General features: G+C 42.2%; 2 protein-coding genes and 1 non-coding gene across 6 annotated transcripts; 2 read left to right on the forward strand and 1 right to left on the reverse strand.

Annotated features, from left to right (window-relative positions):
• Positions 1-300: 300 nt before the first annotated feature.
• Positions 301-8,370, reverse strand: TAF12 (TATA-box binding protein associated factor 12). 2 transcript variants are annotated; one of them, XM_034413644.2, is made up of 6 exons: positions 8,219-8,370; positions 5,065-5,316; positions 4,672-4,749; positions 4,340-4,454; positions 2,840-2,928; positions 301-1,619 (listed from the first exon to the last, which is right to left on the reverse strand). In XM_034413644.2, the coding sequence occupies exons 2-6, from the start codon at positions 5,230-5,232 to the stop codon at positions 1,584-1,586; spliced, it is 486 nt and encodes a 161-aa protein (XP_034269535.1). In that variant the 5' UTR covers positions 5,233-5,316; positions 8,219-8,370; the 3' UTR covers positions 301-1,583. The 2 variants fall into 2 exon arrangements, with proteins under 2 accessions (XP_034269535.1, XP_034269533.1); XM_034413642.3 differs by lacking the exon at positions 8,219-8,370 and adding an exon at positions 6,606-6,708.
• A 26-nt stretch (positions 8,371-8,396) lies between these two features.
• Positions 8,397-23,314, forward strand: PRRG1 (proline rich and Gla domain 1). Of its 3 annotated transcripts, none has more exons than XM_034413640.3 (4): positions 8,397-8,674; positions 18,123-18,157; positions 19,013-19,173; positions 20,180-23,314. In XM_034413640.3, the coding sequence occupies exons 2-4, from the start codon at positions 18,148-18,150 to the stop codon at positions 20,681-20,683; spliced, it is 675 nt and encodes a 224-aa protein (XP_034269531.1). In that variant the 5' UTR covers positions 8,397-8,674; positions 18,123-18,147; the 3' UTR covers positions 20,684-23,314. The 3 variants fall into 3 exon arrangements, with proteins under 3 accessions (XP_034269531.1, XP_034269530.1, XP_060547489.1); XM_034413639.3 differs by lacking the exon at positions 8,397-8,674 and adding an exon at positions 10,930-11,070; XM_060691506.2 differs by lacking the exon at positions 8,397-8,674 and adding an exon at positions 12,471-12,580.
• On the forward strand, positions 10,809-10,950 carry LOC117663539 (U11 spliceosomal RNA). Its single transcript, XR_004590734.1, has one exon. It is a non-coding gene; the product is annotated as a U11 spliceosomal RNA (small nuclear RNA).
• Positions 23,315-25,012: the final 1,698 nt, after the last annotated feature.

Here is a 25,012-nt window from a genome sequence, read left to right on the forward strand (position 1 = left end):
AATACGGCTCCAATCCCCTTGTGAAGTTCTGAATTATTTTTAGGCTGCTCGTTATTTCTCAATTCTACAGCTTCTGAGGATAGAATGAGAGCTACTATCCCTTCTACACTAAGCATTACTCTGAGAAAATGGGAAGCTCTAAAAGAATAGGAACATAAGAATAATGTTTCACACTATGTTTCCCTACTAGGAGAAGCATTGTGGTCTTCCCAGTTTCTTGAGGCCATTTTCTTACTCAAAGCACTCGATAATTGTGGTTGTCACCTTAGCATAATTCACAAAACACCTTAGAAAAGGAGATACATAGGGTATTCTTTTATTGTTACATTTTCAACTAGTGGAAACTTACACAAATTCTTCTTTAAAAGTCCCTGCTGGATGAGCTCAACGCAAAGCTGATGCAGTCAGAACTTATGTGATAGAGAACAAAGGACAATGAGGGATGGGGAACCCAAATCAATGGCTGTTTCCTCAATTCAGAGTATTGGCCAAGCACCCCCTCGGCTGCTCCCGTGTAGCTTATCAAGTGTGAAGTGGGAGAGGGGAGGATACACACTTTCTTGCAAGCGCCTCCTTCAGAAACAACCTTCCCCCTCTGGAAGCAGTGACGTCGTTTTCACAATGCACAAATATCTGAAACAGCAAATACTTCTACCCGCCAGTAAAATGCTGGATGTCAAGTGTGCTTTTAAGAATTCAGAACCTTCCTGGGAAAAAAAAGAGTGCCAGCATCCGATCAAAAGGTATATTTCACTCACTCTTACAGGAGAAGAAAAAAAAAAAAAAAAGAACAAACCACAGATTGTACCACACACTTCTGGATGAGAAGAAGGGTGAGCGATCCCACTCCACAGACATTTGTCAGAGACTATTATCTTGGGAACAAGTAAGGTGGGTTTAACCAGGCCTGCAGACTTTTTTTTTTTTTAATTTTGATTTTGTAGTTCAAGTCTTGTTCCTACTGCATTTTTTACAGGACTTGTGGTACAAAAAGAATTCAACTTCTCCCCTACCGCCATCCTGAGCGTTAAATTAAAAAAAAAGAAAAGAAAAGAAAGGAATTTGCTTTCAACTGAAGCTCCTGTCAATACTGTGGTCTGCTTTTGGAGATCCATCATTCATTTTCTGAAAGAAGTCCAAATACCATAAATAGCAACATTACAAGTAAGGAAGGAGGAGGGGGGGGGGTGAGGAATGGGGAAAAAAAATCGTCTATGGCCACTTCTAATACTGTTCTCAAAAATAGCAAAATATTTTATCCCTTGGACAATCATGGATACCGTAATATCGCTTGGAAGGAGGAAAATAAAAGTCTAGGCTCCGAGATAAGTTCCTCTGGGGCAAGAGATGCGAGGAGACTTATTGATGGTTGGCAGATCTTCTCTAATAACTCTTTTATTGCTGCACTGTGAAAATAGACGCTTCCCTATGAAGCATTGCAAAAAAAATAAAAATAAAAATTATCCCATAGATGACCTCAAGGGTAACTCCACAGCTTCAGAGGCAGACTTTTCTTTTCTTTTTCTCATAGAAGAGTCTTTTTCTTTTTTTTCCTTTTAATTTCTTTGTCTTTTTCCCCAGAGTTATTTCTTGGTTGTTTTGCGGATCAATGCCATTCTCTGAAAAGTAAAGGGTGGGGGGGGGGAGGGAGGAGAAAGACAGCATGAAGACAGGTCTCTTAGATGTAATGGAAGCTATGGATGACCTTGGGGGATAAGAGTTGTATGGATGACTTCCATTAGACTTAATAAGTTTAAACTAGGAATATGATTAACGGATCTCGGAACAAACTACAATTCACCCAACAATCTACCTCTCCAGAATACCAGCAGCTATTGAGTTCCCAATCTGGCTTGGGGCTCCAATTAAAGACATCCATCTCTTCTCCACCTGCTTTAACTTACTCCCAAGGCATACCAATGTATCTCCAAACTTGCCCTTTGAGCTTGCAGGAAAGATACTTGGCCAATTGTTCTTTCTTTCCTTACAGGCCAAATAAGTAATTTCAAAGTATTGGCATAGGACCCAGTTATCTTCGAGACCGCCTGCTGCTACCGACAACCTCCCACCGACCTGTGTGCTCCCACAGAGAGGGCCTCCTCGGGATGCCATCAGCCGAACAATGTAGGCTGGTGACCCCCAGGGGGAGGGCCTTCTCTGTGTGGGCACCTACCCTCTGGAATCAGTTGCCCCCAGAGATAAGGAGAATCCAAGACCTCGGTGCCTTCCGCCGTGCCCTTAAAACCTTCTTTTTCCAGCAAGCCGGGCTGGCCTAACACTTTTTAAAATGTTTTTAATTGTTTGCTATTGTTTTTAATCATGGGGCCAAATTTATATATATCTTTTTAATTGTATTTTAATGTTTGTAGTTTATGTTTTTACTTGGCTGTTCACCGCCCTGAGTCCTCAGGGAGAAGGGCAGTATACAAATTTAAAAATAAAAAAAAAATTTAAAAAAAGGTAGGCAGCCCTGGTTTAGAACAACATTCCCCACAAATTTTCTTTTTTAATAAATAGAATTGCGATGGTATTTTAAGTGGAGAAGAAGAGGGCAGCCTAGAAGATACTATTATTTTTATACTTTAAATCATATAAACAATTAAGGAAACAATTAGGCATGCATCGTTGATTTAAAAAAAAAGCTCAAGTGGAATTTGAACAGTAGAAATTGGGCACAAAACCTCAACTTGTTAGCAAGCTCAATTTTTCATTTGAGATATTTCCCTTTTCTTGATATTTATCATTGGTTTCATGGAGCAGAAAATATCTGTTTCACACTGCATCATTTCACTTAGGTGTGAATTATGTGGGGAAGGGGGGTGGGGAGAGAGATCCTTACCTGTTTGTGAGCTTCTGTAGTGCAGGCTTTTTTATATGGCCTGATTTCTTCAGAGCCAAAACCTGGGATCCACATATTCCACTGGCGTTCTGGGGGATAGCAACAGCATCAGAGTGGGTCGTGGTGAGGAAATGAAATCATAAGCAGATGACGATTTGAACAAGGGATAAAAAACAGGCAAGAGAATCAGATCCAGCCATTTAGAAAGCAATGAATTAATACTCAACTACATCACAATTCCCCAACCTTTGCGGATTTGCAGACCAGGGTGGGGGTGGGGTGAGGAAGAGGGGATGGTTCCGTGCAAATGGCGTGCACGAATGGAGCGTGTGTGCATCTCCTCACCTGCTCCTCGTTCAAGTGGGGATGTGCGTACGTGTGTGCTCGCCATTCCTGTGGCCCAGTTGCAAACAGCTCACGGCCTACTAGTTGGCCACTACCAGAGGTTGGGGACCTCTGCACTGTATCATTGAAAAAATATATGCTTTTGCAGGAATCTGACTCCCCCTCCCTCCTGAGCCCTTTTTTGTATCTCTTCTGGCAAACCTGTGAGGCACTTCATAAAAAATACCCCAAGATCTTAAATCTTTCCAATATGGACTTTGTATTCTGGGCTGACAGATGAGTGACAAAAGATAAGCTTGCATGCAAAGACCGGAAAAGTGAACCATGATGCCATTTATGGTTACCAGAACGAATCTGGAAACCTCTTTTTAGGTACTCATTGCAGGAGATTGAAACCTCATTTTTGATTCCTTTCCATGAGCCCCAATGAGACTGCAGCAATCACTGGTGCACCTGTGCAAAAGTTACTAGGCCACATTATCCTATAAAACAGTGTTTACCAATCTTAGCAATTTATGAAGTGTGGACTGGCTGGGGTATTCTGAGAGTAGAAGTCCACACATTTTAAAATGGCTAAGGGTGGGAAATACTGCTTTAAAACATGACAACAATGCAAGAGTCACAGAACTGAAACTGCCATGCTGCTGCTTGCAACCTTCTCCATTCTGGTGTCCTCCAGAAGTTATAGGCTACAAAAGTTCATCATGTCCACTGCACATGCCTCAAGGAAACTGCACCCCACGTGTGTGGGGGGGGGGTACAAGAGAGAGAAAACTTCTGGAAGGTTCAGTTGTGACCTGAGAACTCCAGACAGTATTTATCACTATGCTTCAGAGAGGAGCAAAAAAGGAAAAAACAAGAAGAGGGCGACCAGCAGCAAGATGGACAAACTCAGCTAAGGTGGCAATAAATGCACTGCTGGGAGATTTGAGAGAACTGTTTAGAGATAGATAATGGAGAAAATCTTTCTATATCGACACTAAGTGTCAAAAATAGCTTGATGGCATAGAATCAACATAATTGGAGGGAGAAAGTTTGCAGATTATCTCTGCCCAGGAGGAAACGCTGCAGGTTATGGACAAAACAATCCAAAACAACTGATAGGTTAAGCTGGCAGCTATCATGAAATAGACACATGTATGTCTTTGCACTGACCAAGATGCAGCTGGACATCCTTTACTTCCAAAGTGTTAGACTTGCGATGCCGTGCGAGCTGGCAGGCAGCGGTCACCACGCTTTCAATGAAGTCATCAGCAATCTGCAGCAACATCTGTCAAAACGGAATTCAGCATCAGTAAGAATGGCGGAGGTCACCAACACTTTGCTTCAGAAGGTTTTTCTTCTGACAATTCAAGGTACTGACAGAGCATTCTTGGGACCCCTCCCCCCACCACCAAAGAGAAAAATTAGAAGGAATAAAATGGCACATTTTAACCAAGGAGAGGTTTAGATGTTTGTGATGCTCGTTTCAGCTAAGGCCTGCCTACCTCCTCCACATCTTCATCCAGCTGCTCATTCGGATCCACTTCTCTAACCAGATCCTGCAGTTTCTTCTTCGTTAATATCTATAGAAAATATCAGCACATTTTATTGGGTTCATTCTGCCTAAGTCACTTCTGTGCAGATAAGATCAAAAGATCTTGCTTCAGGAGCACTTCCGGTCAGCAACATATATAAAGCAGAAGTGGGGAACTATGGCCCCTTTAAGAATTTGTGGACTTCAACTCCCAGAATTCCTGAGCCAGCCATGCTCAGAATTCTGGGAGTTGAAGTCCACAAGTCATAAAAGGGCCATAATTCCCCATCCCTGCTCTAAAACAACCTCCTCCCCTCAGACCCCTCCAGATGTGCTGACTACATCTCACATCATGGCCAATTACCTGATTACTTTCAGGACTGAGGCGCCCCCCACTGCTGGGGGTCCCAGGCATCTTTGCCACAGAGGTATTGTTTGCCATGGAACTATGAGGAGGAGTGTTGCCTGCTTCTGCTTTGATTGAAGAAAAGTTTGATAAATTGATCAAGGTAGATGGACCAAACTGGTTCATAATCTGCTGAGCTTTAGCTTTGAGGTCATAGAGCTTATCCAGATCTTGCTTCTTTTTTGGATTATGTGGGCCCAAACCAATCAGCTAGAAGAAGAAACAGACCTTGAAGTTAAAAACAAGATGGTAGAATTGAAACGTCAGTATCTTGGACATGTTAAGGGAGTTCAGGAACCGGTTATACTACAAAAGCAACTTACCAGTGAAAATATAGCAAATATTGTAAATAGCCCACTTCTTAGGTTTTTTCCTGAGCCGTAAGTTATTGAATGTAGTACATTAATTCAGCTCAGACTATAATTAGTTTAACACTGCAACTTGTAACACCACATCAAGACCAAACCATGCTGTACATGTACAATTAAAAATAGCAAGTTCAATATCATCTTTATTACTCCTGTTTTAAGAACAAGGTCCAGACAGAATAATACACAAAATATTTAGAAGATTACAATGTTAATGTTCCATTCTTATTATCATGCATTTACTTTGGTCAACACACTGACAAAAAGACAATGATATTGTTTTGGGGGCGAGATTCTCATCTAGAACTGCTTTCAATATAATCAAATATTTCTTGTCAAGATAGAATACAACTGCCATTAAAAGGAGCTGGCTATGAAAGAGAGGAAGGGCATGGAGCTCAAAGCCAGAATAAGCTTTAGATTCTCTTTCCTATCCAATACTGGGCAAAGTTTAATTACTTTGCCTCATTCACATTGTGCTAGAATACTGGTTTACATGGAAAGTGTTCCCTTTGATTTCCAAATTGATAGGGTAGTTGTAACAACTTCTGAGAGGAAGCACTGTATTAGAGCCAACCTATGGCTCTCTCAATATCTATTTCCTAGGAAGACATATCTTCTCTCAGGTTTATTTTAAAGAAATACAAATGTAGAGTATATTGGCTTTTTCTTCAATCTCACCTATTTGAAAGCTTTAGGTCTGTTGCACAGTAAATAGGTACAATCCAATTTAACATTCCTAGATTAACTGTTGTCCTAAAAACCAAGTTAAAACTTGGTTCTCCTGAGTAGGGGGCTATTTATAAAATATTCAATGGCTCCAACAAGAATGAAATACGGTAAGAGAATGTAGAGCGATTGATAGAATAATAAAGCAAACCTAAGATCTAATCTGTACATGGACTTGGAAGAGAGATTTCAGTCACATATTCAATGACTTGAATTAAGAAACAGCACACAGATCATATTATATTGTGTTAATAAACTGGAAAGCAATATATTCTTGCAAAGCTTGTTTACCATCAGATTCCAATCTCGGCACATGATTAAAATGAACAAGTCACAAACCTGCAGCTTTTCATTATGATGCTAGCATGCCATGCGACGGTCACTTCAAGCCAATTTACTTACAGCTATCTGAGTATCTAGATCTTTAATTACATCAGAAACTGCTGTGGGCCCATTGAATGGAGAGGCCATTTTCAAAAAAAGAAAAAAAAAATGTCCCTGCAAGTAAATAGTCAGAATTAACCTACATCACAGTTCTTCCCTGGTTGTGCATACTTATAAAATTCTTTCAGAACATTGTGTTCCTGCCTCCAGCCTGAAAAATAACAAGAGACTTTGACATGCAACAAAGCACAAACACAGGATTTCCCCCCCCTCCCCCTTGTGCCTCCTTTAAAAATGGTCTTATAATTTTGGAGGTTACTGTTCCAAACATTTTGCCAACCCAAGTCAAGTTGACAAGATATTATAGAATAGAATAGAATTCTTTATTGGCCAAGTGTGATTGGACACAAAAGGAATTTGTCTTTGGTGCATATGCTCTCAGTGTACATAAAAGAAAAGATACATTCGTCAAGAATCATAAGATACAACACTTAATGATACTCACAGGGAACAAATAAGCAATCAAATCATACTAGGAAACAGTCTATATAAATTGTAAGGATACCAGCAACAAGGTTACAGTCATACAGTCGTAAGTGGGAGGAGATGGGTAATAGGAACAATGAGAAGATTAATAGTAATGCAGATTTAGTAAATAGTTTGATGGTGTTGAGGGAATTATTTTCACTGACTTATCTGACTTATATTTCACTGAATTATCACTGACAGCACAAACATGAGCTTAAAGAAACCAAAACAGTAGTCACCAAAACAGGATCCTTCTGATGTTCATCGAGTTATTAAGAACCCAAAATGACTAAACAAGCTTTGATTTGGTTCTAAAGTGGTTACTATTCATGGGGTTTCATGTGCTGTTTAAGTGTATACATCGACCACTACAAAACACTGTGCCAATAGCAATAACGCACTAACACACAATAATGTATTATTTTTTCCCCAAATACATTTTTTTTTTCCAAATACATTTTTTTTTTAAAAAAAAGGGCAAAAGGTGACATACGGGTGTTTGAAAACCAAAGTAACATCTAGGAAAGTGCTGTCAAGAGGAGGAGGAGGGCGGGAAGCCTATTAAGAGAGCCTGAGTGATGTGGAGGCAGTATTGGGCTGGCGGTATGTGGGTGAATAAGTTACAGCCCCCTCCCCACCACCTCAGGCCAGCCTACCCTCAAGGGTTGTTGTGTAAGGCAGGGGTCTCCAACCTTGGCAACTTTAAGCCTGGCGGACTTCAACTCCCAGATGTGGGTGAATAAGTTACAGCCCACCCCCCATCACCACCTCAGGCCAGCCTACCCTCAAAGGTTGTTGTGTAAGGCAGGGGTCTCCAACCTTGGCAACTTTAAGCCTGGAGGACTTCAACTCCCAGAATTCCCCAGCCAGCAAAGCTGGCTGGGGAATTCTGGGAGTTGAAGTCCTCCAGGCTTAAAGTTGCCAAGGTTGGGGATCCCTGATGTAGGGGAAAGCCAGTCCTTGAGTTACACTTAGATATGGCGCTAACGAGCAAACAGGCATCTCTTGACTCCTTTTCTCCGTCGCCTTGTCTTAAGTTTAAGCAGGGTTTCATCCCGGCCACCCCTCTGTCTCTGTCACGGCCCACTCCTTCCCTCACTTACTTACCGGCGCCTCAGCCGCCTAGCTTCTCATATCGCTCGCGCTCCTTCGGACGAGCAGCCGCCACTACCACCACCACCACCACCAGCAGCCGCCTTCGCCTTCAGCGGGTTCTCCGCCGACATAACACTTCCGGGGTCACGACCGCGAAGGCACGGAAGTGCCGGGCAACACCCTTTTTGTCAGCCCGCGCGCCAACCGGCCTGCTTCACCAACCAATCGGGACGTCCCTCTTTTTTTTTTTTTTTTTTGGCCTTTCGTCCGTTGGGCGGGTCTGGCTTGACTGCGCAAGCGCCAAACTCCGAACGCTGCTGGGTTGGGAGTTGTAGTTCGAGCAGCCTCGGGGAAGTTTTTTTTTTTTTCCCCCCTTTTCTTTCATGGTCTTCGCTCTTGTTCCGTGCAGAAGCGGACGGACCCCGCCGTAAAGCGAGGATTATAAAGGCTCTTGTTCTGTGCAGGTAGGTAGACGGGCACTGCCCGCTCGCAGGACGTTGCCTGTCCAGGCGAACTAAATTTTAAGGGGTTCCTTTGTGCAACCTAAAATTAGTTATTTTTGGTGAACTGACTTCTTTTGGTTAATTATTCTTCAGCGCATTGTGCCGACTCGGAAACTGATTTCATTCAGTTTCGCAGTCCCAAAGGTGCTTTTTTCAGGAGGCAACTGGACTTTCTTGTTTTTTTTTTCTTTTGAAGACGTTTCGCTTCTCATCCAAGAAGCTTCTTCAGCTCTGACTGGATGGTGGGGAATGGAAGGATTTATATTCCTTGCAGAACAGCTGGTCCTTTGCATCCTTTTAGAGGGTCCTTGAAGCCCTTGGAGGTTTATCTGTGTCTTCAGGGCACTTTTAGACTTTTAGCTATACAATTTGGGATGGACACCCTTTGAATGGTGTGGGAGTAGGAAGGGATTTCCAGAGGAAAAATTGCAGACTACAGGAACCATTTGCACTACTCAGGTGACCCTGAGGACACAGATAAACCTCCAAGTGCTTCAAGGACCCTCTAAAAGGATGCAAATGACCAGCTGTCTGCAAGGAATATAAATCCTTCCATTCCCCACTATCTTGTCAGAGCTGAAGAAGCTTCTTGGATGAGAAGCAAAACGTCTTCAAAAGGAAAAAAAAACAAACAAGAAAGTCCAGTTGCCCCCTGAAAAAGCACCTTTGGGACAACCATGACCTGGATGGCTGAGAATCTCTACAGACATTCAGTTCGCAAGCTAAGCATTTTGTGCGAACAGAGCGGAGACAAGAATGAGGGGAAACCAATGGATTTTGCATCTAATATCTTGGAAAGGGAAATAAACACTTGTATCCCTCAAATATAATCCTCGATTTGGAGAAGGGACATTGTGGTCCCAATGCCAAATGAGCTAGAACTGCATTTGCATGACCCACTGAATCGCAAACTAGACGACACCCCCCTTTGGGTTATGCAACCCAGGCATGCCATGATCGGTTTATGGTACAGCCAGCCATATGAATCTAAGAAGCAGAACTCATTCAGCCATTGTTGTTGTTGTTAGTTGCGAAGTCGTGTCTGACTCATTGTGACCCATGGACAACGTTCCTCCAGGCCTTCCTGTCCTCTACCATCCTCCGGAGACCATTTAAGCTCACACCGACTGCTTCAGTGACTCCATCCAGCCACCTCGTTCTCTGCCGTCCCCTTCTTCTTTTGCCCTCCATCTTTCCCAGCATTAGGCTCTTCTCCAGTGAGTCCTTCCTTCTCATCAGGTGGCCAAAGTATTTGAGTTTCATCTTCAGGATCTGGCCTTCTAAAGAGCACTCAGGGTTGATCTCTTCTAGGACTGACCGGTTGGATCGCCTTGCAGTCCAAGGGACTCGCAGGAATCTCCTCCAGCACCAGAGTTCAAAGGCCTCAATTCTTTGGCGCTCAGCCTTCCTTATGGTCCAACTTTCACAGCCATACATTGCAACTGGGAAAACCATAGCCTTAACCATACGCACTTTTGTTGGCAGGGTGATGTCTCTGCTTTTTAGTATGCTGTCTAGATTTGCCATTGAACCGTAGATCAGTGTATTATGCGAATGCAGCCAGGCTCTGCATCCGGGCTGATTCGAGGTTTAATTTGGAAGGTCTCTGTGCATTAAAGTTAAGGCCAACTTTCAAGTGAAAAGAAAAACCAGGAGACAAATATAAATGAATGAGCACTACTTGGAAAGGAATTGCCTTGTATTTCGGTGGAATTGATGTATTCCAGCAAAGGTGCTTTATTTTTTCAGTCCAGGCTGGTGCACCTGTCAACGGAAGTTAATTAGCAAAGCTAATTAATCCCTTCTACTTCCTGCGCTAAATCTGCCTTTGACAGGTCTGTCTGGAGCACGGAAAAACTCAACTCCCAGGCTTTCTACCCAGAATGCCACGCATTAATTTGCATATCAGCTAGAAAAAGAGGGAAATATTTGCCCTGTTTTAAAATCGAACCAGATTTGGAACCATCGTGGCGGCAATTATGCATTCAAACCTCCGTGGAGTTGACTGAGATGGCTCTAGTTTGGTAGCTTCCTCACTATGACCTAAAGAGCCGTCATGGATCAATGGGAGCGGCGTTCGCGGAGCACTCGCTTAAAAAAGGGCTTCTGCTGTGATTAGCACATGGAGTGGGGTGGCTGCGGCTTGCTCTTTTCCGTGCGGAATCGCTATCAAGAGATTTCGGAAGCATAATTTTTGCTACTGGGGGTAGCTGGTAATCGCTTGTTCTGGCTCCCCGCTTTATGGCTGTTGAATAATGATAGTTTTGGATTACTCTGGATTTACGTGTGCTTACAATTCGCTTTGTCCGCTGAAAGAGGAACTGTAGGAAAAAGCACTGAAAGATTGAAGGGAAAAGGTAAGGCTGGCGTCGGTGGATGAGGACGTTGTTTTTCAATGACGTTCATGGGGTCGCAAATAGTGGACTCCGATTCTTTTGGGAACTTGTTTGTTATTGCCTCACTCCTAGGACTGAGAGAGAGAGAGAGACTGGCAGAATCTCACCCAGAAAAAGCACTGAAAAAAGTGACTTATAATTGAAATTATAACTTGTCAGACTGTGAAAAGTGACTGTACCACTGGTTCTCACCCTTATGACTGTCAAAAGTTTTTCGGAATAGAACTGGAAAGGACCTTAGAGGTCTTCTAGTCCAACCCCCTGCTCAAGCAGTACCTGTACCGTTTCAGACAAGTGACTATCCAGTCTCTTTTAAAAACCTCCAGTGATGAAGCACCCACAACTTCTGACGATAACCTGTTCTCACTGGTTAATTGTTCTCACGGTTAACCAGTGTTAAAAGTGACAACCAGTCCTCACAATTACCATTATGGCAACATCCCCACAATCACATGATTAAAAATTTAGGTGCTTGGCACCTGTCATATCATTAGGACATGCAGTGTCCTAGGATACCATGATCACCATTTCCAATCTTCCCAGTTGGCTTCTGACGAACAGTCAACAAGTCATTTTATAACTGCATCTGTGTGAACATTAAACTAGGTAAAAGTGCCTGTTGGCCTTCAGCTAATTACGGCTGGATTTGGTTAGTACTTGTATTGGAGACCACAAGGGTGTTTCTGGGCTGTAGACTAGTCTGAGGAATTGGGGGGGGGATTCCTCCCCCCCCCGATAGTCTAAGGGAGCAAATAACTTCTCTCTGCTGGCCATCGGATGATCCATGCTGTCATCAGGAAGTGAGCTTGATTCGAAAGTGTTTTTTAATTTTATTTTATGGTACATGCCCTGTCTTTGTAGATAACTCTTAAATCAGTGTTAGGATGTATTTGCCCGTTCTTGAGCTCAAGGAAGACTGTCTTCTGAAGTACAGCATCACCGCAGTAAACCTCACAGTATCCTCCCCCTATCTCAGATCATTTATATACCAATTCCTACCATGAGTCCTGCAGCCTTTCCAACAACAAAACAGAGAAAGTATTCACTTGCATTTTAGTTAAGTTTTTGGAAAACTCTCTCTAAAGGGAAAGTAACTCAGTCCTTTTGCCTAAACTCTGAAACCATTCCTGCTGCCTTCTGCCCTTAACTGAATTGAAAACACAAACTTATCATACAGTCTATGGAGAGAGAAAGGAGAAAAACAGGGGAGGGGTTACTGCGCTGAACCAATCAGAATGAGACGGGGCGGGGCTACAGCCTCTTCTCTAACAGCTTTTCCTCCCTTATCCACACTTTGCAGTCTGGCTTCCTCTCCCCCCCCCCCTACCCCCAGCATTAGGAATGATAGGGTGGAGTTAATTGCTGGAATGACGCTTGCGCAGAGCGTGCTTTTTTTTCCAAAGTGTTCGAGCTGCTGTAAGGACTAGTTGAAGTGGCGAAGCCGTCTGTAAAGGCAAAAAAAAAAAAGAAGGTGGGTTCGGGGTTGTTAACAGGCGCCTGGTCGACGGGGGACTCTGCAGGGATGGGGGAAAGGAGCGTTTATTGCAATCTGCGGGAGAACAAATTGTTCTTGCATGGCGAAAAAGGGGTTCCCAGGAAGAGGACTTTGGCTTTGGAGCAGCGGCCGTAAGAAAGTTTTAGGAAGGCTTGGATTAGCAGCGCCGAGCCAAAGGGGACAGAAGGAGGTCAAGTTGACTTCTCGTGCTTGGAGATGCTTGGTTGGCCATTGGACTCGCTTGTGATCCCAATGGGGTAGTGGTCCCCAAACTTGGCAGCTTTAAGACTTGTGGACTTCAACTCCCAGAATTCCCCAGCCAGCATAGCATAGCTGGCTGGGGAATTCTGGGAGTTGAAGTCCACAAGCCTTAAAGCTGCCAAGTTTGAAGACCTCTGGGTAGCTGGCTGGGGAATTCTGGGAGTTGAAGTCCACAAGCCTTAAAGCTGCCAAGTTTGAAGACCTCTGGGCTAGTCCCATACTACTCCCCCCCCCTTTTAACTCGAGGATTCTCGGTTATTGAAGAAGATCCTGTGCTGCTTTGTCAAAAGGCACCTCGTGCTGATGCTCTGGATGAAGCTGGTGGTGCCAAGTATTGTGTGAGCGGTTCTTTGCAGTAGTGGTAACTTGGTTGTGAAAATGCACTCCGGTCCAGCCCTCTTTTCAGCAGTAATAAGTTCAATGTTAGGAAGCCAAAACCTCAGGGAGAAGCTGCAGTTTTGAGGATTTGGGAAAACGTTCGGGGCAGGAAGTGCATGCTAATATATCTAGCTGTAAATTAGTCTTCATGCAAAGGTTCATTTTAAAGCAGGCTTAGTGAAATTTAGAGGAATGCTTAGACTTTATCCGTTCTCTATAGTTGAGAGAGTCACGAACTTTCATTCATCCCAATGAAGTGACATTAAAAAATTAATTTCCCTCAATTTCTCTGCTCTTCAGGGCGTGAATCACTCACTTTCCTCGCAATCCAATCCTATCGAGTTAAACAGGAAACTGGCTCCATTATGACTTCTTGTTTCTTCACGCAGCTTCCGCGTTGGTTTGGGGTGATGGGAATAGCAGTCTAATTGGAAAATATTCTGCTGTGAAAAGCTGTTTTGCTTTTAGTTTTTATCTATTATAATGTTTGCTCCAGTTCATACATAGAGGTGGCATTGCTATTGTTCTTCCTGGCATCTGTTAACAACAAGCTGCATCTTTTGTGAGTGAATAATAATCGATCTTTGCTGGCTATATCATATGCTTCAAACCAGTCGCCAAATTTTTAGATTTGTTAATGTGTTGGTGTAGTCAGTGACAGCAGTTCCTACAAGTTTATGTTTTATTTATGTCAGTATCCATGTACATTCTGTACTTTGAATCAAAGGGCATGTGCGTCTTTACTTGTTTCTCTTTAAAATTCAAGAAACGTGTTAAAGTTGCTTAAGCATTTGCGTTTTGCAGTGTGAAACTGGCCTAAAATACACGGGCAATGTGTAGGCGACAGTCTCTCTCTATACATCAAACTCAACAGATATAGACATTTGAGGAAGAAATATATCTTGTAATGTATTTTTAAGATGTTTTCTGCATTTTGAGCATTTAAGCCTGCTCAATAGAGAGCAGGCTCTAAATCTCAATATAGAGATTTTAAAAAAAATCTTTTAAAAAGATTTTTAAAATAGGTATTACATTTCAGTTGCAAAAAAATAGTAGTTTTAAACAATAAATTCCTAGAAATAATTTGGAAATCCAATCAGTTCCATATTATGAGAAACTGGCTATTGTAAATCAAAGTTAAACTTGTACTCTCAGTATTATATTTTATTCTCTTCACATATACTTACTTTTATGTACACTCAAACATATTGGATGACTTTGAACTAGTCACTCTCAGAGAGAATGTGCCATGACAGCCATAAAAAGACAGGATCCAAAAATTTTCCATGCCTGTAAACTAATGCGATTGTTGCCCCCAATTTGGGTCAGAGCCTGGTGCCGAAGCCAATGAAGGACGCCAGACACGAGGTGCAGGTTTTGCTTTTTATTGGGGTACCCCAAGGAAAAGGGTGGCTGGCCAAAATGCCAAGAACCAAGGATTACGTAACCTTTATACATTTTCACTAAAGGAGAAGGCGGGACAAGGCGAGATAATAAGAAATATCTAATAAACATTTTAGTAATAATTCTACAATTTGGTCTATTGGTCTCTAGCTGTCCCTCTTCCTAAGCCTTGGCTAATGAATGCCCCAGGAGTTATCTAACACACATTTTATTTGCTGCTGGCCAACTCTATTCCTAACTTTTAGCTGAGGTCTGCACCGTTGCCTAACTCTTTGTTACTTTTATCAGCTTTGTAACTACCCAGAATTGTTACAAGCTTTACACATGCTTATTTCCTGTGGATAAGCATTCTTTGTTCTTGCCAGACAGACTCCACAATTACAGTCTTCCTGATTTACTTTCAAGTGTGTGCCATGACCTGGCTTTATTTTAGCAGACAGCCCATCATCTCCCTCCTTTGAATCTGAAAATGATTTAATTTTCCAAGATTCACCCAACATCAATATCCGTGTATTGGGAGACCCCGTAGTTTGCTTACAGGTGGAAAGGCAAAGGGGAAGGCATTGTAATCCGCAACAGGTGATAAGAGAACAATGATTATGCATGCCAGGGTCATTACCAGGGTTCCTAACCAGCTGAAATCAGGTAACCACCTTGTCAGCCACTGCCACAAGCCTTTCCATTCATCCATGGGAAGAGTCGCAGCTATCTTTGCTATGTGTTTAGCTCGGTTTTGGAATTCCTGTAATTTGTCCGGAATATACACACAGCATTGTTGTCCAATTAGCATGGACACACCTCCTTTGGGTGCCAATACCATATCTAGAGCCATTCTATTCTGAACAGTCATTTGTTGTATGGCTTCTTGTTCTTTTGCTGTAGCAATTAAAAGCTCCCTGGTCTAATTAGCTAGGATTTCCATCACTGCCTGTATAGGATACATGACATTATTGAAGGATTGGAGTCCACCAAACCAGGAAAGGGGTTGATAATCCTTCAGATATTTTCTGGATTGGTCAAGATCCCTGTGGTTTCTAATCTTCCCTTCAATAGAGTAGAATTCTTTATTGGCCAAGTGCAATTGGACACACAAGGAATTTGTCTTTGGTGCATATGCTCTCAATGTACATAAAAAAACAAGATACATTCGGCAAGAATCGTAAGGTACAACACTTAATGATAGTCACAGGGTACAAATAAGCAATTGAATCATATTAGGAAACAGTCAATATAAATTGTAAGGATACAAGCAACAAGTTACAGTCATACAGTCATAAGTGGGAGGAGATGGGTGATGGGAACAATGAGAAGATGAGAAGATTAATAGTAGTGCAGACTTAATAACTAGTTTGACAGTGTTGAGGGAATTATTTGTGTAGCAGAGTGATGGCATTTGGGAAAAAACTGTTCTTGTGTCTAGTTGTTCTGGTGTGCAGTGCTCTATAGCGTCGTTTTGAGGGTAGGAGTTGAAACAATTTATGTCCAGGATGCGAAGGGTCTGTAAATATTTTCACAGCCCTCTTTTTGACTGGTGCAGTATACTCAATGGAAGGCAGGTTGGTAGCCATGGTTTTTTCTGCAGTTCTAATTATCCGTTGAAGTCTGTCTCTGTCTTGTTGGGTTGTAGAGCCAAACCAGACAGTTACGGAGGTGCAGATGACAGACTCAATAATTCCTCTGTAGAACTGGATCAGCAGCTCTTTGAGCTTCCTGAGTTGGCGCAGAAAGAACATTCTTGTGCTTTTTTGATGACGTTTTTGATGTTAGGTGTCCTTTTTAGGTCTTGAGATATGAAGGTAAAGTGGGGGTAATATAGGTGGGTGGGAGGAACACAGCTATGTAACAAGTTCCCTTCCAGTGTATGGGAAGACACTTATAGGCTCGCTGTCCACAGACAAAACACTGTCCTATCAGAGCGCACCTTATTGTGTTTTTATCATAGTATCTATTTTTGTACCCATATGGTTTAGTAAATAAGGTTGTATAATACCCAGCTAAGTTAGTTGGTTTCCATGTTGGAGCAAGCTCTCCCTGTCGTAACGCATAAGTAATTGGCATAGGCTGACACTGGAATATAGTCAGTGGTGAAATGTAAAATTTGTTATTACCCGTTCTGTGGGTGTGGCTTGGTGGTGGTGGTGGGGTAATGTGACTGAGTGGGCGTGGCCAACTTTTTTTTTTTTTTTTTACTTTTAAAACCATTTTTTCTACAACCTCTTCGGCCAAAGAGATTGTAAAAAAATGCTTTTAAAAGCCTCTGACGATCCCAGCTGAATTGCCTGAACGTCAGAGGCTTTTTTTTCTTTTAAAACCATTTTTTCTACAACCTCTTCGGCCGAGGTGTCTGTTACTATTGGTACTAGATTGATTGATTGATTGAATTTATATTGCCACCTATTCACCTATGGCAACTCAAGGCGGCTTACAGGATATAAAACCATATTTAAGACAATAAAAGCTAACAAAAAGAATCACATAAATGAATATAGTACAATATAACAAAATCAACCCCCACCTCCTACCCTCTGCCCTGGCAACAGCAGATCACACGAGCCATTTAATGGGCTCCATCCCGCTCTGGATTCCCCAGGCCCATTAACAGAACCAAGTCTTCAGTGCCTTGCGGAAGAGAATTAGAGTGGGGGGCCATTCCAATCTCTGGGGAATGATGTTCCAGAGAGACGGAGCCACCACAGAGAAGGCCCTTCTTCTGGGTCCCACCAGGTGTATCTCCCTCGGGGATGGGACCCGCAACATTCCCTGCCTCCCTGCTCTGATAGATCGGGTAGATGTGACCGACAAGAGACAGTCCCTCAGATAACCTGGTCCCAAGCCATAAAGGGCTTTAAAGGTGAGAACCAACACCTTGGATTGCACCTGGAAGCAAATTGACAACCAATGCAGCTCCCGCAGGAGAGGTGATACATGTGCACATCAGGGTCTGCACAAAATCATGCGGGCCGCTGCATTTTGCATCAACTAAAGCTTCCGGAGGCTCTTCAAGGGCAGCCCCATGTAGAGTTCACTGCAATAGTCAAGAAGGGAAGTGACTAGAGCATGAGTGACTGTGAGTAGGATTGTTGGTCCAGGAAAGGGCATAACTGGCGCACAATCCGCAGTTGCTCAAAGGCCCTCCTGGCCACGACTGCCACCTGCTCTTTGAGCAGGAGTTATGAGTCCAGGAAAACACCTATGCTTTGTTATCCAGGAATTACTGAAAGGGCTTAATGGAAATCATTAATCATTTCTGATGTGAAAGAGACTTGACAAAAGCATAGCATAGGGGTTTTTTTATTTCTAAAATGAAAATATGATGTTATGTATATAGTCATATTAAACAAAATTCAAAAATAGAACAATAAGATCTGCATTATCGGAAGAGATAAACCTGTAATTCGATTTGTGTCACTTAATATTTTTTTGATTTAAAACTGCTTTATCCCATTAACAAAAATCATTTCTCTTTTTCTTTCAGCATTTTCTAGAGAAAAGTGTTAAACATGGATAGTGGTAAGTGCATCTGTGCTCTGTAATAAAACTTACCATTCACTTTGAAAAATGTGTAATGCTGTATAAGTACCTTTTTATCTCTGTGGGTAATTTTTTTTTTTTTGCATGTCCATTGCCCAACTACCGTGTGTGTGTGTGTGTGTACACACAGACATATAGATATATATGTATACTGTATACATGTATACCCATATATACATATATTGTATACATGGGTACACATGTATACTGCACAAGTCAAAAAGAGGGCTGTGAAAATATCTACAGACCCCTCACATCCTGGACATAAATTGTTTTAACTTCTACCCTTAAAAAGATGCTATAGATCACTGCACACCAAAACAACTAGACACAAGAACAGTTTTTTCCCGAATGCCATCACTCTGCTTAACAACTAGCTCCCACAACACTGTCAAATAATTTACTAAGACTGTATTTCCATTATTCTTCTCTTCCTTACTAGTATCTATCTCTTCCTACTTATTACTATAACCATGTGCTTGTATCTTTCAATTTATATTGTTTTTATATTGTTTATTTGATAACTTATTAGTAACCTTGACTATCACTAAGTGCTGTATCTTTTTATTCTTGATGAATGTATTTTATTCTCCTTATGTACACTGAGAGCATATGCACCAAAGACAAATTCCTTGTGTGTCCAATCACACTTGGCCAATAAGGAATTCTATCTATCTATCTATCATCTATCTATCTATCTATCTATCTATCTATCTATCTATCTATCTATCTATCTATCTATCTATCTATCTATCTGAGTAAGATTCTCCATATCAGTTTATCCATTCCAACAATGCAACCTTGTAAGTACTAGTAAACCCTTGTTTTCTGCAGTTTTCCTCATAGAGGCGAAGGCCAATTCCGTCTTAAAAAGATACCCACGGGCTAATGGACTTTTAGAAGAACTTAAAAAAGGAAACATCGAGCGTGAATGTTATGAAGAACGCTGTGATAGAGAAGAGGCAAGAGAAGCATTTGAAAATGATGAAAAGACAGTAAGTTACCTACTAAAAATATAAAACATTCTTCACATATTTATCTAATATTTTTCCGCATACCATATTTTTCAGACTATAGGACACATCTAAATTTAGAAGGGGAAAACAACAACAAAAAGGTTTTGGCCTAGCTTTTTTCGGACCTTTTCTAGTCTTTTTTCGGAATGTTTCCGGGCCTTTTCTTGGCCAATTTTCAAGGCTTTTTGCGGTCCATTTTTTCCAGAAAAACAGGCCGAAAAAAGCCTCAAAAACGGGCCAGAAAAAGCCCTGAAAATGGGCTGAAAAAAAGCGTTAAAAATGGGTCAAAAATGGGCCGGAAAAGCCTCAAAAACAGGCTGAAAAAAGCCTCAAAAATGGGCCAAAAAAGGCCTGAAAAAGGCTGAACAAAGGCCTGAAAACAGGGTATGTGGAGGCCAAAAAATGGCTGACAGGTGGGCGGGGCTTCGGCAATATTCGGTCTATAAGACGCACAAACATTTTCGTCCCCTTTTGGGAGACAAAAAAGTGTGTCTTATAGTCTGAAAAATATGGTAATACATGATACTACATTAGAGCTATGGCATATTTTGTGTTGTCATCTTAAAGAATGAGGCTAGAAAATAACTACTAAATATGGAATTTTAGATTTTGGGCCTAGATGATCCTTACTCTGAGTCAGCTCCTTTTTGCTGAATCATTCCTGAATGATCTTTCAGCAGGCTTATAAGATTCATCATGTGACTATTTTTATTCAGCTATTTTTATTATAACATAGACAAGTTGAACTTCTAGGGATCCCACATTTTAATTCCTCCTTTTAGAGGTTAATTTGTAAAAAGGAACTCATTTTTTTCTTTGTCTCTGTCTTGTTTTCTTCATTTTAAATGCTTCTATTCCACTTTTCATTAAAACATACTGCAATAAACGAAATACAAAATCAAAGCTAATGGCACAACAACCATAATTATAGTACCAGTAGGTAAAAATTGATTATAATAACAACCCATAATTAACTTTTTTTTAGGCAGAATTTTGGAAAGACTACACCAATGGACTCTATGGAGGAAGTAACGCAGGACAGAACTGGTACCCATTTTACCTAACGTTTCCTCTAGTCATTGGCCTTTTGGTGGTGGTTCTTATTATATTTGTCACATGGAGATGCCTGTTCCAAAAACATCCACATGGGCAGTCCATGTACACACAGAGCAGAAGCAGAGAAGATACAGATGGCAGAGCCATTCCTGATGGGAGAAATCCTATCCCTCAGTCATTCAGTGTTCTTCACTCTGCCCAAGAAGAAATGTTTGAAGGCAATGGACGCTCCCCAGGGTACCTGAGCTACACAGAGAGACCTATGGATTTCTTACCAACCCGATTGTCGAACTGTGAGCCACCGCCATCCTATGAGGAAGTTGCTGGTGAAAGTACCACATACAGAAATGAACCTGCAAATCATTTGGATCCACCTCCTCAGTATGAGGACATTGTGAATAGCATTTCAGTCCCTCATGTTAACATCAAATGAAAGAGAACGATGACAAGCTCCCTTTGTTTCCAAGCAAATGAACCTTAACACTTTTTAGCACTTTATTGCAGCTTGATGTTTCAAAGATTTCTACTGTATTATGCCGATTCTTACTCTCTAAATTTGGGTTTATTCTGTGAGAATCCCTACACTTGGGGAAACAAAATGGTCCTCAGCGTAACTTAGATATTAACACTAGGTATGGCATTATTGTTGTGGCGTACTTTTTTCTACTATTGAAAGTGGTGCTAATAAATGGCTCAATTATCACAACAGATTGTCTATGCAGATGGCAAAACAGGACTGGTTTTATCTAGGTTCAGAAATTAAGGAGAGTTGGTCTTGATTTTTGTTTCAATGCGAAACCTCCAGGGAATAATAGCAAGACTAGACTAAACTAGGAAAGTCAAGAAAAGATCTTGAAGGCAAAGTTAAACCACTTCTGTGTTGCTCTCAAGAAAACTACATAAATGTATCCATGAAATCAGAAGTCAAGTCGGGCTTGAAAAAGACTTAACCTTGAACAAAATGGATTACAGCAAGAAACGCTGACAATTTCCCCCTCAAAATAAGTATTTTTTGAAACCTTGCATAGCAAAAACAAGCAAATCATTTAGTAGGAATCATGTAGTAGGTTTGTCTCTGAAATCTTCTATTTGTTACAATGAACACTCATTAAAACCAGTGGTGGTATTCAGCCGGTTCTATCCGGTTCGGTTGAATTGGTAGCGGCGGCTGCAGGTAGCTCCGCCCACCTGCCTGGATGTAATCACGTCCCATTTATCCACGTTTTTGACACTGCGCATGCGTGGAGGTGCACGCTCACATTTGCGAACTGGTAGTGAAGGTAAGTGAATACCATCCCTGATTAAAACGTGTTGATGATTAACTATATTCAAGCACAATATAGTTTGATTCTTCAGATGAGTGTTAAAGAAGTTTTGTAATGCTTTGATCTACGTTTCCATTTGTAAGCTCCCTAAAGACTATGATTCTGGAGACTCCCTACGTTCTCTTTTGACTGGCGTCATTCCAATGACAACGGCTTCTCTTCAGTCGTTTGTGCACTGAGCATAAAGGCTTGCAGAAGAGTAATCACACTGGTTTGCATCTCAGTAAGGGCTATAATGTCTTTATTTTCCCAATAAAGCTTTCTTCCAAAACCGTTTACATAAAATGAGTGAATTCTTTAGGGGAGCCAGTGTCATTGGAATGACATCAGCCAATAAAATAATAACTCCTCCAGTTTAAATAAGGCCTGAACAGAGTTAGTAGTCAGTATTAATATAATTTTCCTTTGTGTAATAACAACATTCTAAAGCAGGGAGTGTCAAACTCGAGGTCCGCGGCCTAAATCTGGCCCGCAATGTTAGATCTGGCCCATAGGGTCACCCTGGAAACAGTGAAGGACTGGCCCAGCGCAGGCTGAACTACAACCTGGTGGCAGCCATCTGGGCCAGAATGCAGTTTGCCTTATATCCGCGGGGCTACCTGAAGCCAGTGATGGGCTGCCCCCTGGGTGCACACGGACAGCACACACGGGGCCTTTGCATCCCCGGGGACCGTCTTGCCCTGCAGGCTGACTGCGTTCTGAGCGCATCCCTTTCATCCAGGACACATGCGCTCACCACTTCCTGTGTGCATGCTCAGGGGGCGGGGCCAAGGCTGTGGGGCGGTCTCTCGCTAGCTCCAGGCTGGCTGTGTGGGCCAGATCTAAGACTAGTGGTGGGTTGCTACCGGTTCACCCCGGATCGGGTGAACCAGTAACGGCGGCAGCAGGAGGCTCCGTCCACACGCTCGGACGCTTCTGCACATGTGCAAAAGTATTGCAAGCGTACGCACACCCACGAGCGAACTGGTAGCGACGGGTTTTGAAACCCGCCCCTGTCTAAGACTGACCATGTCCCGGCCCGAATGTCCGCAGCAAATTGTAAATCAGCGCTGCGCGTGCACGAGCACCTCCATGCCCCACTTGCCAGCCTGCCCTTGCAGTCTGCGAGTCTTCCCTTTCACTGGGGCTGCCCCCCATATTGGAAAGCCATGCCCGCCATCAGCACGGTCCATGACAGCGCTGCAACAGCGCTGCAAGTCTCTCCTCCTTCCCCTCGTCCTTTCCGAGTGCGGAGGAAGGAAGGAGATGGGAATGGGGAGGAAGGAAGGAGGAAGGAAGTCATGGCTGGGCAGCAGCGGAGCAGCCTTGGCCCATCGCTCTGCCGGCCATTAGGTTCCAAGGACATGAGTCCAACACGACAAGATCCAGCTCCAGGTAAAGCGGCCTCAGGGATGGGTCCCGTCTCCCCCCTCAGGAGACGCTGGGCCAGCCCGCTGCGGGGAGGGACTCCAAATCCCAGCATCCCCAGCATCCCATCTGGAGGATAAAACATGAAGAATGGCTGCAGGAACTGGGTATGTCTAATTCAATGAAAAGGACTAGGGGAGACATGATAGCAGTGTTCCAATATCTCAGGGGCTGCCACAGAGAAGAGGGAGCCAAGCTATTCTCCAAAGCACCTGAGGGCAGGACAAGAAGCAATGGGTGGAAACTGATCAAGGAGAGAAGTAACTTAGAACTAAGGAGAAATTTCAGGAAGGGAGGGAGGGAGGAAGGGAAAGAAGGAAGGAAGAGAGGGAGAGAAGGAAGGAAGGAAAGGAAGGATGGATCCATTGAGACTTGGGCTCAAAGGAGAAAGCAATTTTCTGTTCTGTTTTATCAGAGACAGGACTTTGTTGGCAATCCAAGTTAACATTGGTATTAAAGTGTGAACTCTTAGAAAAGTATTCCCTCCTTGTGTGTTGCAATCAGCCATTTCCAGTGGGGAAAACAAGACAAAGCAGAGTGGGAAAAAACATTTTCCTTTGCTATATTTCCAGTCTGAATTAGGATCATGGCAGGGTCCCTGCAGCACAGGCATTACATGTATGTGAATGACCCAGGTTGCACTCCAGAGAATGCTGGTTGGCAGGGATGATGCCCACCTCCTAAAAGAAACAATTATCTGAAACATGAGCAAATCACTAGTTTGCTGTGGCATAGATTCTCTGTGTGAATTGTTTGAGCAAAATATGTAAACTCTAACTCTTTTAATTTGGATGATTAAGTTATAGATACAAATCTTGGAGCCCCAGAGGCTCCTGTTATTAGTTCATCCCAATATAATAATTCAGAGCAGGAGTTCGTTCTTCTGGTAGTTACCTCATATGCAATTCAATAAACTTACAAATCCTTGGCTAGAAGAAATCAGATTTTTTAGATATATTTTCTCTCAATTATATTGAGTCCACTTCTATGAAATATTAAAAATGATGTTTCCGTTGAGCTTTATTTTTATGCTTTACCTTTTTGTTATGTCAATGTATTTTGGTTTATATAAATCTTGTATTGTTCATTGTACACTAATTCCAGTGGTGAAATGTAAAATTTGTTACTACCGGTCTGTGGGCGTAGCTTGGTGCGGTGAGTGAGTAATATGACTGAGTGGGTGTGGCCAACTTTTTTTTTTTTACTTTTAAAACCATTTTTTCTACAACCTCTTCGGCTGAAGAGGTTGTTAAAAAATGCTTTTAAAGCCTCTGACGATCCCAGCTGACTTGCCTGATCAGCAGAGGCTTTTTTTCCTTTTTTTTTAAAAAAAGCCTCTGACGATCCCAGCTAACTTGCCTGATCGGCAGAGGCTTTTTTTCCTTTTAAAAACATTTTTTCTATAACCTCTTCAGCCGAAGAGGTTGTAGAAAAAATGCTTTTAAAAATAAAATAAAAGCCTCTGATGATTGCGCGGCTCAGCTGGGCAATGGCGGTGGGCAGGGTTTTTTGCTACCGGTTCTCCGAACCACCCGCCTCCATCACTACCAGATCAGGCGTTCCGGTCCAAACCAGGAGCATTTCACCCCTGACTAATTCTTTTCAAACAAAATAATTGCCTTCCAATAGATTATATAGTGGAACATGCAATCTTTTCAGTTTTTACATTTGAGCTTAAGCTGATTATTAACACGGGCAAGATGAAACATTCCAATCAGGCTATAACTGTAGCATTATTTTGAATACTTCTAAATGCTTCTAAATTTTCTAAAGACTAACAAACTCTAGAAGCCATTTGTTTTGTCGATAACTGTTTGACTCTCCAGCAACTTGTTCAGTCTTCAAAACATAACTACCATTTTATTGCAGTATTAAATATTTTACATATATGGTTTACATTTAAATTATGCTACTTTTAAAACATTTGGTGGCAACTTCATATGCTAAATAAAGCTATTAAAAACACGAGTGTCTTGATTCTTTTTTTGTGTGTGGAACAAATGGGGTTCTTTTGCAGCCTTGTTGGTTCT

The sequence above is a fragment of the Pantherophis guttatus genome, chromosome 10, assembly GCF_059756535.1.
Source record: "Pantherophis guttatus breed Tessera chromosome 10, ASM5975653v1, whole genome shotgun sequence".
Classification (NCBI taxonomy): domain Eukaryota; kingdom Metazoa; phylum Chordata; class Lepidosauria; order Squamata; family Colubridae; genus Pantherophis; species Pantherophis guttatus.